The 14,942-nt window shown below is 43.4% G+C and overlaps 1 protein-coding gene across 11 annotated transcripts in view; it reads right to left on the bottom strand.

Annotated features, from left to right (window-relative positions):
* Positions 1-14,942, bottom strand: part of LOC140200467 (stAR-related lipid transfer protein 9-like) — a 396,482-nt gene that overhangs the window by 16,671 nt on the left and 364,869 nt on the right. For 6 of the 11 annotated variants that reach the window (XM_072263850.1, XM_072263822.1, XM_072263841.1 and 3 more), the window contains 2 exons: positions 9,900-9,996; positions 5,410-5,537 (listed from right to left, as the gene is read on the bottom strand). In XM_072263850.1, the coding sequence (XP_072119951.1) occupies positions 5,410-5,537; positions 9,900-9,996 (225 nt within the window). Of the gene's footprint in view, positions 1-5,409; positions 5,538-9,899; positions 10,015-10,828; positions 10,945-14,942 lie in introns of those variants that run through there. The other 5 variants (XM_072263832.1, XM_072263860.1, XM_072263869.1 and 2 more) reach the window with 5 other exon arrangements.

The following is a 14,942-nucleotide window of genomic DNA, read 5'->3' as shown; positions in this document are numbered from 1 at the left end:
GTAGAATGCCTGCAGGGTTAGTGCTTTGTTCAGGGTGTCAGATGTGGGAATCCAGCCTCCCTGATGGCCACATCTGCGCCAGGTGCACTGAGATGCAGCTCCTCAGAGACCGTGTTAGGGATCTGGAGCTTTAGCTTGATGACCTACTGCTTATCAGGGAAAGTGAAGAGGTGATAGACAGGAGCTACAGGGAGGTAGTTATCCCTAGGCTACAGGGGTCAGAAAACTGGGTCACTGTCAAGAGAGGGAAGGGAAATGCCCGGATAGTGGAGAGTACACCTGTGGCTGTCCCCCTCAGCAACAAATATCTTCTTCTGGATGCTGTTGAGGGGGATGACCTGACAGGGGATGCCCACGGTGACCGGGTCTCTGGCACTGAGCCTGGCGCTGTTGTGCAGGAGAGAAGGAGGGAGAAGAGGAATGCGGTAGTCATAGGGGATTCCATAGTCAGGGGAATGGACAGGAGATTCTGTGAGCCTGATAGAGATACCCGCATGGTGTGTTGCCTCCCAGGTGCCAGGGTACGGGATATCTCGGATCGGGTCCTGAATATTCTAAAGGGGGAGGGTGAGCAGCCAGTTGTCTTGGTACATGTTGGTACCAATGACACAGATAGGACAAAGGAGGAGGTCCTGAAGAGAAATTTCTGGGAGTTAGGAAGGAAGCTGAGAAGCAGGACCTCCAGGGTAGTAACCTCGGGATTGCTACCTCTGCCACGTGCTAGCAAGGGCAAGAATAGTAGGATCAGGCAGATGAATGTGTGGCTGAGAGACTGGTGCAGGGGGCAGGGCTTCAGATTCTTGGATAATTGGGATCTCTTCTGGGGGAAGTATGACCTGTTCAAAAAGGACAGGTTACACCTGAACCCAAAGGGGACTAATATCCTGGCGGGAAAGTTTAATAGAGCTGTTAGGGAGGGTTTAAACTAATTTGACAGGGGGATGGGAACCGGAATGACATAGCAGAGGAAGGGGAAAACAGAAATAAATCTAAGATAGTGAGCAGTAAAGATGTCAGGAAAGACAGGCAGGTGATGGAGCAAATTTGTAGCCATTGGGATGAGTTGCAGTGAAATCAAAGCAAAAAGTACCAAATACTGGTCTTAAGGTGTTATACTTAACTGCACGCAGCATAAGGAATAAGGTGGATGATCTTGTCGTACAGCTACAGATTGGCAGGTATGATATCGTGGCTAAAGGATACATGCTCTGGGAGCTGAACATCCAAGGATACACAGTGTATCAGAAGGATAGGAAGGTAGGCAGAGGGGGAGGCATGGCTTTATTGGTAAGAATTGATATTAAATCATTAGAAAGAGGTGATATAGGATCGGAAGGTGCAGAATCTTTATGGGTTGAGCTAAGAAATCGCAGGGGTAAAAGGACCCTGATGGCAGTTATTTATAGGCCTCCAAACAGCTGCAGGGATGTGGACTTCAAATTACAACTGGAAATAGAAAAGGCTTGTCAGAAGGGCAGTGTTATGATAATTGTGGGGGATTTTAACATGCAAGTGGATTGGGAAAATCAGGTCGGCACTGGATCTCAAGAGAGAGAATTTGTAGAATGTCTGCGAGATGGCTTTTTAGAACAGCTTGTTGTTGAGCCCACTAGGGGATCGGCTGTACTGGATTGGGTATTGTGTAATGAACCGGAGGTGATTAGAGAGATTGAGGTGAAGGAACCCTTAGAAGGCAGTGATCATAACATGTTCACTGTGAAATTTGAAAAAGAGAAGCCGAAATCTGATGTGTCCGTATTTCAGTGGAGTAAAGGAAATTACAGTGGCATGAGAGAGGAACTGGCCAAAGTTGACTGGAAAGGGACACTGGCGGGAAAGACAGCAGAGCAGCAGTGGCTGGAGTTTATGCGAGAAGTGAGGAAGGTGCAAGACAGGTATATTCCAAAAAAGAAGAAATTTTCGAATGGAAAAAGGATGCAACCGTGGTTGACAAGAGAAGTCAAAGCCAAAGTTAAAGCAAAGGAGAGGGCATACAAGGAAGCAAAAATTAGTGGGAAGACAGAGGATTGGGAAGTTTTTAAAACCTTACAAAAGGAAACCAAGAAGGTCATTAAGAGGGAAAAGATTAACTATGAAAGGAAGCTAGCAAATAATATCAAAGAGGATACTGAAAGCTTTTTCAAGTATATAAAGAGTAAAAGACAGGTGAGAGTAGATATAGGACAGATAGAAAATGATGCTGGAGAAATTGTAATGGGAGATAAGGAGATGGCAGAGGAACTGAACGAGTATTTGCATCATTCTTCACTGAGGAAGACATCAGCAGTATCCGGACACTCAAGGGTGGCAGGGAAGAGAAGTGTGCGCAGTCACAATTACGACAGAGAAAGTACTCGGGAAGCTGAATAGTCTAAAGGTAGATAAATCTCTCGGACCAGATGGAATGCACCCTCGTGTTCTGAAGGAAGTAGCTGTGGAGATTGCGGAGGCATTAGCGATGATCTTTCAAAAGTCGATAGATTCTGGCATGGTCCCGGAGGACTGGAAGATTGCAAATGTCACTCCACTATTTAAGAAGGGGGCAAGGAAGCAAAAAGGAAACTATAGACCTGTTAGCTTGACATCGGTGGTTGGGAAGTTGTTGGAGTCGATTGTCAAGGATGAGGTTACAGAGTACCTGGAGGCATATGACAAGATAGGCAGAACTCAGCATGGATTCCTTAAAGGAAAATCCTGCCTGACAATCCTATTACAATTTTTTGAGGAAATTACCAGTAGGTTAGACAAGGGAGATGCAGTAGATGTTGTATATTTGGATTTTCCGAAGGCCTTTGACAAGGTGCCACACATGAGGCTACTTAACAAGATAAGAGCCCATGGAATTACGGGGAAGTTACATACGTGGATAGAGCATTGGCTGATTGGCAGGAAACAGAGAGTGGGAATAAAGGGATCCTATTCTGGTTGGCTGCCGGTTACCAGTGGTGTTCCACAGGGGTCTGTGTTGGGGTTGCTTCTTTTTACAAATAGATGGCTTTGTGGCTAAATTTGCTGACGATACGAAGATAGGTGGAGGGGCTGGTAGTGCTGAGGAAACACAGAGTCTGCAGAGAGACTTGGATAGATTGGAACAATGGGCAGAGAAGTGGCAAATGAAATACAACGTTGGAAAGTGTATGGTTATGCACTTTGGCAGAAGAAATAAACGGGCAGACTATTATTTAAATGGGGAAAGAATTCAAAGTTCGGAGATGCAACGGGACTTGGGAGTCCTCATACAGGATACCCTTAAGGTTAACCTCCAGGTTGAGTGGGTGGTGAAGAAGGCAAATACAATGTTGGCATTCATTTCTAGAGGAATAGAGTATAGGAGCAGGGATGTGATGTTGAGGCTCTATAAGGCGCTGGTGAGACCTCACTTGGAGTACTGTGGGCAGTTTTGGTCTCCTTATTTAAGAAAGGATGTGCTGACGTTGGATAGGGTACAGAGAAGATTCAGTAGAATGATTCCAGGAATGAGAGGGTTAACATATGAGGAACGTTTGTCCGCTCTTGGACTGTGTTCCTTGGAGTTTAGAAGAATGAGGGGAGACCTCATAGAAACATTTCGAATGTTGAAAGGCATGAACAGAGTAGATGTGGCAAGGTTGTTTCCCATGATGGGGGAGTCTAGTACGAGAGGGCATGACTTAAGGATTGAAGGGCGCCCATTCAGAACAGAAATGCGAAGAAATCTTTTTAGTCAGAGGGTGGTGAATCTATGGAATTTGTTGCCAGGGGCGGCAGTGGAGGCCAAGTCATAGGGTGTATTTAAGGCAGAGATTGATAGATATCTGAGTAGCCAGGGCATTAAAGGTTTTGGTGAGAAGGCGGGGGAGTGGGACTAAATGGGAGAATAGATCAGCTCATGATAAAATGGCAAAGCAGACTCAATGGGCCGAATGGCCAACTTCTGCTCTGTTGTCTTATGGTCAATAAATATCGAGAGCATGAGATGAAGAATCATTGAAAGTGAGTCCATAGGTTGTGGGAAATGTTCAGTGACTGGGGCGGGTGAGGTTGAGTGAAGTCATATCTTATGGTTCAAGGGCCTGATGGTCGAGGGGTAATAACTGTCTGGTGGGTCCTGAAGCCCCTGTATCTTTTTCCTGATGGCTGCAGCAAAAAGCAAGCATGGCCTGGACGGTGGGGTCCGAGATTTTGGATATCACCGTCCTGTGACAGCACTCTATGTAGATGTGCTCAATAGTTGGCGGGGCTTTACCTTGATGGACTGGGCTATATCATACTTGTTTGTAGGCTCTTCTGTTCATCAAGGACATTGGACATCATGCACCCAGTCAATATATTCTCCATCACACATCAATAGAAGTTTGTTAAAGTTTTAGATGCCATGCTGAATCTTCTAAGAAACTAGAAGTGCTTCTGCACTTTCTTTGTAATGGCACTCCATGCTGGATCCAGGACAGATCCTCGGAAATGGTAACATTGAGGAACTTAAAGTTGCTGACCCTCCCCACCTTTGATCCCCCGATGAGGACTGGCTCGTCCTTTTCCTGAAGTCAACAATTAGCTCTTCGGTCTTACAGACATTGAGTGAGAGGCTGTTGTGGCACCATTCAGCCAGATTTTCAACCTCCTCCTTATATACTGATTCATTACCACTTTTGATTTGGCCAATGACAGTGGTGTCGTCGGCAAAGTTAAATATGGCATTGGAGCTGTACTTAACCTCACAGTCATAAGTATAAAGCGAGTAGAGCAGGGGGCTAAGCACACAATCTCACGGTGCACCTATGTTGATGGAGATTGTGGAGGAGATGTTTTTGCCAATCTGAACTGACTGGGTCTGCAAGTGAGGAAATCGATGATCCTGTTGCATAAGGAGGTAGAGGCCCAAGTCATGAAGCTCATTGACTAGTTTTGAGGGGAGTGATAGTATTATGGCAATAAATATGCCATACTCAACTGGTGGAGTAGATTCGATGGGCTGAATGGCTCATTCTGTTTACATGTGTTATAGGCTGATAGGCTAAATCTACTACCATCCTCTGCCTTTTGTGGCAAGCCAATTCTGTATATGCAAAGCCAAGTTTCTGCGTCTCATGTCTCATGACTTTCTAAATGAGCCTTGTCAAATGCCTTACTATAATCCATATGGACCACCTCTACTGTTCCACTTTCATCACTTCAATGAATTTACTCTAAATGACACCAATATGCAGACACTCATGTTTTTCTAGAGACCTACATGAAGGCAAACAGACAGCCCAGTTGTGATCTCCCAGAACGGCTGGTAGTCTGCACAAATTCAGAATACAAGGGAAAATGCTCAATTTGAAGGATTAAAAGGATCAGAATGTCCATTAACTGACACAGCATAAATAGCTTACAAATCGATCAACTGGACACTGTCAATGATAATTTCAAGAACGTGTAAATACCTACCTCTGCTGTAACAGAAGCAACAGCGAGAGTTGCCAAATCTTGGAACTGTTTTAGACAGGTGGAACTTGAATGACAGCTGCCTTTCATTATTCTCCCTGAAATCGAGTGTGCAAGTGGACAAAAAGCTGCTGCAACAAAAATCATACATGCCAATCGTGATCTTCTCCAGAAACATCTTAAAGTTCAAAGTAAATTTATTATCAATGTACATATGGGTTATTTAATACTACCGAGATTTATTTTTGAGCAGGCATTTACAAGGAAAAGGAAATAAAATAGAATTTTATCAAAACTGTATATAAACAAAGATGAACAAGCAACCAATGTGAAGACAATCTGTCTAAAAATATATATAATACTGAAAATACCTCATCAGATCTCCACATAAGTAGCATCAGAGCAGGAGAAAGATATGTGACTATGGTGGCCAGCTTCCTAAAGCAATGTTTTTACAACAAATTTTAAAACAAGACAAAAACAGAAAAGTTAGAAACACACATAGTGTCTATGGAGAGAGAAACGATTAACATTTCAAGTCAAAGGCTTGGTTAGAACAGGAAATTGAGAAAACAGGTTTGTTTTACATTATATAGAGGGTGGGAAATAATGGGGTGGGACAAAGAGAAGACTGGCGATAAGAAGGTTGCTGTCATGATTCACTGTTTACAAAGCCATTTGCCTGGGGGCAGTTAGGTAGGGAGAAAACACCAGTAAATGTGGAATGAATGTTTAAAACATCAGTAAATGTGGAATGAATGTCAAAGCTGTTTCAAGGAAGTGAAATCAAATGCAGAATGTTGGAAATACCCCTCACAACTGCCCTCATTACTTTTATCAGGCAGCTTTTATAAAGAGCAACTGTGGCAACCTTGGCTCTACCATATTCCCATTGTTCTCCTTTCACCTATTCTCCCGGTTTTCTCACTTTACAAAGCTCTCGGGCCTGAAACTAACTTCACTTCTCTCTCCAAAGATCCTGCCTGACCTACATATTCTTTTATTTCAGATTTCCAGCATCTACAGTTTATTTTTGTCTCTCAGGGCCAACAGGGTATACAACAGGTAATAATTTTATGCTCAAATCCGCAGAGACATATAAAAGCTCTTTCTGGAATCTGGCAAGATTCAGGATACTTTGATGTTTTCATCCTTGAGTAGATATTCATTTATAGTAAGCAGAGGAGAGAAGGGTCTTCAATGATAGGAAAGGAGGAGTGGCTGAAGGGTGCAGAGAGGGGTGTTCACTTACCAAGGTGTAGGAAAGGCTACAGAGAAGAAGAAGAATTGCATTGTATCATTGTACAGGACAGGCTGTTCAACCCACAATATTGTGCCAAACTTTTAACTTATTACACAGCCAATCTGGCTGGTGGTGTAGTGGCATCAGCACTGGACTTCAACGCAGATGATCCTGAGTTCAAACCCAGCCGGGTCCCAACCTGGGCAGCAGCAAAAGAAAGGCCTGGCAATCTACTTCCGTATCTTGCCATGAAAACCGCATGGTCCATGAGGTCACGAAGAGTCAGACTCGACTTAACAACGGACTCCCTCCTAAGTAGTCTCAATTTTTCTATCATGTAGCTGTCTAAGTTTCTTAAATGCCCCTAATGTATCTGCCTCTATCACCTTAAAATTACATCCCTTGTATTTGCTATTTTTGTCTTAGGAAAGCATCTTGGCAGTCCACTTATCAGTCCACTATGCCTCTTATCATCTTGTCAAGTCATCTCTTAACCTCTGTCACTCCAAAGAGACAAGCCCTAGCTTACTCAAACTTTCCTCATAAGATATGCTCTCTAATCCAGGCAACATCCTGGTAAATCTCTACACTCTCTACATCCTTCCTACAATGATGCCTTCAGTGCAGCAGAATGTCCACCTTCATGAGTATTTTCAGTGAAAAATTTACATCAAGTACATTAATAACTCCACTATGCATGCTCCCAAGCCTGGCTGTGAAAGGAGGAGAAGGGTTGGCCATTCTGTAAAAACCCAGTGCTACAGAAATGCCAACAGAAGCTCCAAAGACCTTGTCCCTGGAAAATAAAGGATACACCAAGATGGCCCAGCAGGGGGTGATAGGTTTAAGTAAATAAGTAAGGATATTAATTATCTCAGTCAGACAAGGTTTCTAAGCAAGAAAACAGAAACACTGGAATGATTCAGCCAGTCAAACAGTAAATGTGAAAAGAGAAATCAGTCAAGGTCCCTGCCTCAGAAATGAAGGAAGAGTGGGTGGGGGGTGGGGGGGTGGGGGGTGTCTTTGTTTAGAAAACAGGGCTAGTGTGAGGGAAAAGCTGTGAGACAAAAGACTATAAACTTATAGACTATATGACTACACAAAAGACAATAAAAGATTGGTTGAAATAGATCAACTGGTAAGGAGACACAAGAAACTGTAAGCACTATACTGTTAGTCCTGTCGAAGGGTCTCGGCCTGAAACATCGACTGTGCTTCTTCCTATGGATGCTGTCTGGCCTACTGTGTTCCACCAACATTTTGTGTGTGTTGCCAGAGACTGTAAATGGTGGAAAGTGGAATGAAAAACAGACTGCTGGAGGATCTCAGCAGCATCTGTGGAGGCAGAGTTTTGACTCCTGATGCAGGATGTCAGCCCAAAATACTGATCATTCTTCAGCCTTCCAAGATGTTGACTCACCCTTTGAATTCCTTGAACAGTGTTTTTTGCTTCCAGAGATAGAGAGCTTGAACCATGATCATTAGCGAGGTATCAAAGAAAAAAAACTGAGAAAGGAATGTTAACAGGAAATGATGCGGGAGCTGTTTAACCAGAGTTGTAAAATTCAATGTTCATTCCAGAAGTGCCTGGAGGCTCCCTGGACTACACAAGCTATTCTTTTCAACTGAAGGACCAGCATTTTAAACTGGTCAGTTTGGGATATAGATAGATAGATACTTCATTGATCCCAAAGGAAATTACAGTGTCACAATAGCATTACAAATGCACAGATATAAATATGAGAGAAGTAGAAAGAATAAAAATAAGTTACCACAAACAGTCTAACAGGAGGGGGTCATCACTTCCCCAGTTATAGGTTGACTCATTATAGAGCCTAATGGCCGAGGGTAAGAATGACCTCATAAAGCGCTCTTTGGAACAACACAGTTGTCTTAGTCTATTACTAAAAGTGCTCCTCTGTTCAGCCAAAGTGGCATGCAGAAGGTGAGAAACATTGTCCAGAATTGTCAGGGTTTTCCAAAGGGTCTTTTGTTCTACCACAGCCTCCAGCGTGTCCAGTTTGACTCCTATAACAGAGCCAGCCTTTCTAATCAGTTCACTGAGCCTGTTGGCATCACCCGTGTTGATGCCATTGCCCCAGCACACCACAACATAGAAGATTGTACTGGTGACAACAGACTGGTAGAACGTGTGAAGCAGAGACCTGCATATGCCAAAGATCTCAGTCCCCTCAGGAGTTAGAGGTGCCTCTGGCCCTTCTTCTACACAGCCTCTGTGTTGGTATTCCTCTGAAGTCTGTCATCTGGGTGCACCCCCAGGTACTTGTAGGTCTTCACCGCACCCATGTCCTCACCATCAGGCTTAAGTCTTCCTAGAGTCCATCTTCATCTCCTTTGTCTTATTGATGTTGAGCTGCAGATGATTCAGCTTGCACCATTTGCCTAAGCCCAGATAAACACTCTGGTGGTCAGATGGAGTATTTGTGTAATTCCAGTCAATGTTGGATCCCTTCAAACCAGCAGACTGGTGAGCAGAGACTTCATTTTATGGTATCAGTGGTTTTTCAGCTGTCTTGAAATGGGACATGTAAATACTGAAAACTAAAGATCTGTTTGAAATGTACAAGTTTTTGAATTAAAAGCTTGAGTTCAAAGAGCGAGTCTCCTCTTTTTTTGAGGTATGTCAGAACTACATCCCACTGTATTAAACAATGTCTGTTCATCTAGAGTCACAGAATAAAACCACTTTACTCTCAAAGCCTGTATGTTGCATTGAATCAATAAAGCATGTTTTCTTGAGAACAACATTCAGAAAGGGAAGGGATGTGGAAAGAAAAAATAGCAACAATTTATGTATTCCAATAGACTTTTGAACACTGTCTTTTCTGGAGCAACAAACCTGCCTGAGCAAACAAATTCAACATCTCATCAGAGGACAGATCAGCCTCTCTTGGGCTTGGGAAATATGTGCTGCTCTCTCTATTACAGGTAAAGGCTCCTTCAGGTAGTGAGACCAGACTTGTGTGTAACATTCCAGATGTGATCTCACCAGCATATCTCCAGCCTTGTTTGAGCATTGATAACTCTGATATAAACTGGAAAGGCTTTGAAAAGTAGAGGGAGGCAAGGAGAGGCTGTAGAGAGATTTGAACATGTAGATGGGGATGTTAAAAGCTGCTGAAGCAGGACAGTTTGACGATGCTAGTGAACAGAAATTAGTGGGAGTTATGACATGAACAGCAGAATCTGGATAAACTGAGGTTTAGGGAGCATGTTCACTGTTACTCACCATCAAAATCTTGACTGACTTCAGTGATTTTATACTGTGAATTGCAACAAGATGTTTGTCCTCTGCTGCTCATTACAGGATCAGTGCTGCTCTTACTCTGCAGTTATTAAACAAACTTTATTTTAAAAAAAAGATTGCTTTCAGAAATAATTTGTACAAGATATTACTGGAAATTGGAAGCACAGAACACTGCAGCACAGTACAGGTCATTCAGCTCACTATGAACCCTTCCCTCCCACATAGCCCTCCATTTTTCTTTCATCCATGTGCCTATCTAAGAGTCTCTTAAATGTCCCAAATGTATCTGCCCCAGCCACCATCCCAGGCAGTGAACTCTGTGTAAAAAAAAAACACCTCTGACACCAACTTTACTACTTTCCTCCAACCACCTCTGGTATTAGCCACTGGCACCCTAGGGAAAGGTGCTGGCTGTCCACTCTATCATTTTATACAGCTATCAAGTCACTTCCCATCTTCTTTCACTCCAAAAAAAGGATGCTAAACCTTTCCTCACCAGGAATGTTCACAAGTCCAGGTAGGCTTTACAGAGCTATAACGTTGGTTTGTGGCTCTTGATCTCAAGTATCCCAACAAACAAAGATCAACACAGCACATATCTTTCAGACTTGATGGATCCCAAGATCCCTTTGTTCCTTCACACCACTAGAAGTCCTACCAATAACCTTGGACCTTGAAAAGTGTGAAGTAATTCAATTGGAAGGACAGGTTTGAAGGCAGAATACAGGGTTACTGACAGGATTCTTATCAGACTGGCGGAATAGAGGGATCTTGGGATCCACATCCATGGGTCCCTCAAAGTTGCTGTGCAAGTTGATAGGATTGTTACACAAGGTGGACGATGTGTTGGCATTCATTAGTCAAGGGACTGAGTTGAAGAGCTGTGAGGTAATGTTACAGCTCAAAATTACCTGGTTAGACCACATTTACAGTGTTGTCAAATCACTAACAAGAGAAAATCTGCAGATGTTGGAAATCCAAGCGACACAATCAAAATGCTGGAGGAACTCAGCAGGCCAGGCAGCATCTATGGAAAAGGATAAACAGTTGACGTTTCAAGCTGAGACTCTTCATCAGGACTGGAGGAAAAAAAAGATGAGGAAACAGAGTAAGAAGGTGGGGGGAGGGGAGGAAGAAACATAAGATGATAGGTGAAACCGGGAGGGTTGGGGGAGGGGTGATGTAAAGAGCTGGGAAGTCAACTGGTGAAGAGATAATGGGCTGAAGTACCTCCTCCCTCACTACCATTCAAGGCCTCCTTCCAGGTGAGTCTGTAAGGGTCATCTATTATATTTGGTGCTCCCAGTGTGGCCTCCTGTATAATCGGTGAGACCCGACGTAAATTGAGGGACCACTTAGCCGAGCACCTTCCAGAAAAAGTGGGATCTCCCAGTGGCCATCCATTTTAATTCTACTTCCCATTCCGACATGTCAGTCCATGGTCTCAAACCTGATGGCACAAACACTGATTTCTCGAACTTCTAGTAATGCCCCTCCCCGACTTCACCATTTCCCATTCCCATTTCCCTCTCTCATCTTATCACCTTCCCTGCCCATCAGCTCCCTCTGGTGTTCCTCCTCCATGGCCTCTGTCCTCTCCTATCAAATTACCTCTTCTCCAGCCTTTGATCTCTTTCACCAATCAACTCCCCAGCTCTTTACCTCATCCTTCCCTCCCCCAGTTTCAATTATCACCTTGTATTTGTTCCTGCCCTTTTCCCACCTTCTTACTCTGACATAATCCTTTTTCTCCACTCCCGATGAAGGGTCTCGGCCCAAAACGTCAACTGTACTCTTTTCCATAAATGCTGCCTGGCCTGCTGAGTTCGTCAGCATTGTGTGTGTGTGTTGCTTAGGATATTGTATTCAGTTTGGTCACCTCATTGTGGAAAGGTTGTGAAAGCTTCAGAAAAGGTCCAATAGGTTTTACCAAGATGCTGCCTGGACTAGAGGACGTTTCTTACGAAGATACTTAGAGTGAGCTAGGCTGTTTGTCTTTGGAGCAAAGGAGAATGGGAGGGGACTGAAAGAGGTATACAAAATTAGAAGACAAATAGATTGAGTGCATAGCCAGAGACTTCTGTCCAGGGTGGAAATGCCTAATACAAGGGGACATAGTTTTAAGGTCATTGGAGGAAAGTAAAGGGAGGATGTCAGGGGTAACTTCTTTGCACAGAGAGTTGTGACGGTGTGGAATGCCCTGCCAGGATTTCCGGTAGAGGCAGATAAACTTGGGGCATTTAAGAAATTCTTAGATAGGCACATGGATGATATAAAAATGGAGGATTATGTATGAGGGAAGAATTAGATTGATAGGTTAAAGGGTCAGCACAACATCACGGTCATAAAGGCCTGTACTGTGCTCTGATTGTACTCTGTCTTATCAAAGTGAATCACCTCACACTTCTCCACATTTAACCCCTTCTGCCACTTCTCAGCACAGCTCTGCGTCCTAACAAAGGCCCGTTGAAACCTAAACAGCCTTTTGAACTATCCACGACATCAATAACCTTTGTATGATCTGCAAACTCATTGATCCATCCCTCTAGTTGCTCTTCTAAATCACTTAATAAGATGATAAAGAGCAGGGGTCGCAGAACAGACCAGGCAGAACATAACGGGTCACAGATTTCCATGCCATTCTGAACCAGTCACACCCCTTTTCACATCAGTGGCACAGCAGTAGAAACTGCCTGCATGTTTCAGTCTCCTAGGAGTACCTATCTTGTATCTCTCATGGTCCTAGAACACATCCTACACAGTTAAGAATGCTCACCAATGCCCAATTTCTAAGAAGGCTGAAGCGAGCTGGACTATGCACATCAATACTCACAACCTTCTGCAGATGTGCAGTCGATAGTATCCTAATTTGTCTTCCGGTAAGAGGGCAGCATGCCTGGTTACAGCAGCCTCTCTGGGTCTAAACAAACATGTAATTGTTTGTCCTTTATGTCTCTCTTATGATCACAGGACTCTGCTGGATATTAAGAATATCAAGTACTGCAGATCAACCCCATCAGTGAGGTGCTTGATAACAACGGAGCTGGATTTGTTGTGAATCATGTTGCTGCTTCGTACAGCCACCCAAGGAAGAAGGTGTCAGAGGTGGTGCAAAGTCCAACAAACAGTGCAATGATGGTCTTGGACGTTTCTTTTGTGATCACAAACCCTGTCAAACATTTGCAATGTAGAATACTACAAGTCCCATTCACTGTTTCATTGTCAAGACTGATGGGGTGGAGAAGCACAGACCAGGCCCCCATGCTGCGGGGTTGCCTGTTACAGCTGCCTAGGGAATGAGAAGACAAAGGCGGTGAGGTGCAGCGGGAAACATGCTGGGCTGGGAGCTGGCCCTCTAATGTTTCCTTGGTGGAAGACAAGCTGTGCTGTGTTCGACTGCAGCTGCAGAGTGCGAGATGAGGAACTGCTGCTGCTTCTTGCAGAAAACATGGCTCCAGGACATTACCAATCGAGGGGCCATGACATTCAGGGATGGGCTCTATTTTGTTTTGGGTTTGTACGTTTTACTGCTATTGTAATTATATGTGCTGTGTGTGACTGTTGGTTCTGTTTTTGCACCACAACCCTGGAGGAATGCTGTTTTGTTTGGCTGTATTCATGGGTATTCATGTACAGCTGCAAGAAAAAGTTTGGGAACCCTTTGCAATTACCTGATTTTCTGCATTAATTACCCATAAAATGGGTTTTATCTTCATCTCGGTCACAATAATAGACAAACACAAATTGACTACACTAATAACACACAAACAATTGCATTTCTTCTCGTCAATACTGAGTACACCATTTAAACAATCACATTTTAGGTTCAAAAGTGCATGTGAACCTCTGGGGTAATGCATGGGGTATAAGAGATCAGGTGGATGATCTTGTTGCACTTTTACAGATTGTCAGGAATGATGTGGCCATCACTGGATCATGGCTGAAGGATGGTTGCAGTTGGGAGCTGAATGTCCAAGGTTACACGCTATATCAGAGGGATAGGAAGGTAGGCAGAGGGGGTGACATGGCTCTGCTGGTAAAGAATGGCATCAAATCAGTAGAAAGTTGCGCGATGGGATCAGAAGATGTTGAATCCTTTTGGGTTGAGTTAAGAAACTGCAAGGTAAAAGGAGCCTGATGGCAGTTATATACAGACCTCCCAACAGTAGCTGGGATGTGGCCACAGATTATAACAGGATATAAAAAAGGCATTTAAAAAGGGCAATGTTATGATAGTCATGGGAGATTTCAACATGTAGGTTGACTGGGAAAGTCAGGTGAGTAATGGACATCAAGATAGTGAGTTTGGTGAATGCCTATGAGATAGTTTTTTATAGCAGTTTGTCATTGAGTCTACCAGGAGATCAACTATACTGGATTGGGTATTACATAATGAACCAGAGGTGATTAGAAACCAGTGATCACAATATGATTGAGTTCAACTTGAAATTTGATAGGAAGAAAGTAAGGTTTGAAGTAGCAGTATTTCAGTGGAGTAAATGAAATTAGAGTAGTGTGAGTGAGAAGTTGACCAAAGTAAATTGGAAGGAGATGCTGGCAAGGCAACAATGGTGGGAGTTTCTGGGAGAAATGAGAAACATGCAGGACATGTGTGTAACAAAAATGAAGAAATACTCAAATGGCAAAATAGCACAACCATAGTTGACAAGGGAAGTCAAGGCTAATGTAAAAGCAAAAGAAATGGCATACAACAAAGCAAAAATTAGTGGGAAGACAGAGGATTGGGAAGATCATAAAAATCTAAACTAAGAATCAATGGGAGGGAAAAGATGCAATATGAAAGCAAGCTAGCAAACAACATCAAAGTGGATAGTAAAAGCTTTTACAAGAATGTAAAAAGTAAAAGAGAGATGAGAGTGGACATAGGACCGCTAGAAAATGAGGCCAGAGAAATAATAACGGGGACAAGGAAATGACAGATGAACTAACTGAGTATTTTGCATTAGTCTTCACTGTGGAAGACACTAGCTATTTGCCAGATGTTGAAGGGTGCGAGTGAAGAGA

Source organism: Mobula birostris, chromosome 1, assembly GCF_030028105.1.
Source record: "Mobula birostris isolate sMobBir1 chromosome 1, sMobBir1.hap1, whole genome shotgun sequence".
Classification (NCBI taxonomy): domain Eukaryota; kingdom Metazoa; phylum Chordata; class Chondrichthyes; order Myliobatiformes; family Myliobatidae; genus Mobula; species Mobula birostris.
This window is presented reverse-complemented; position numbering and strand designations above follow the sequence as displayed.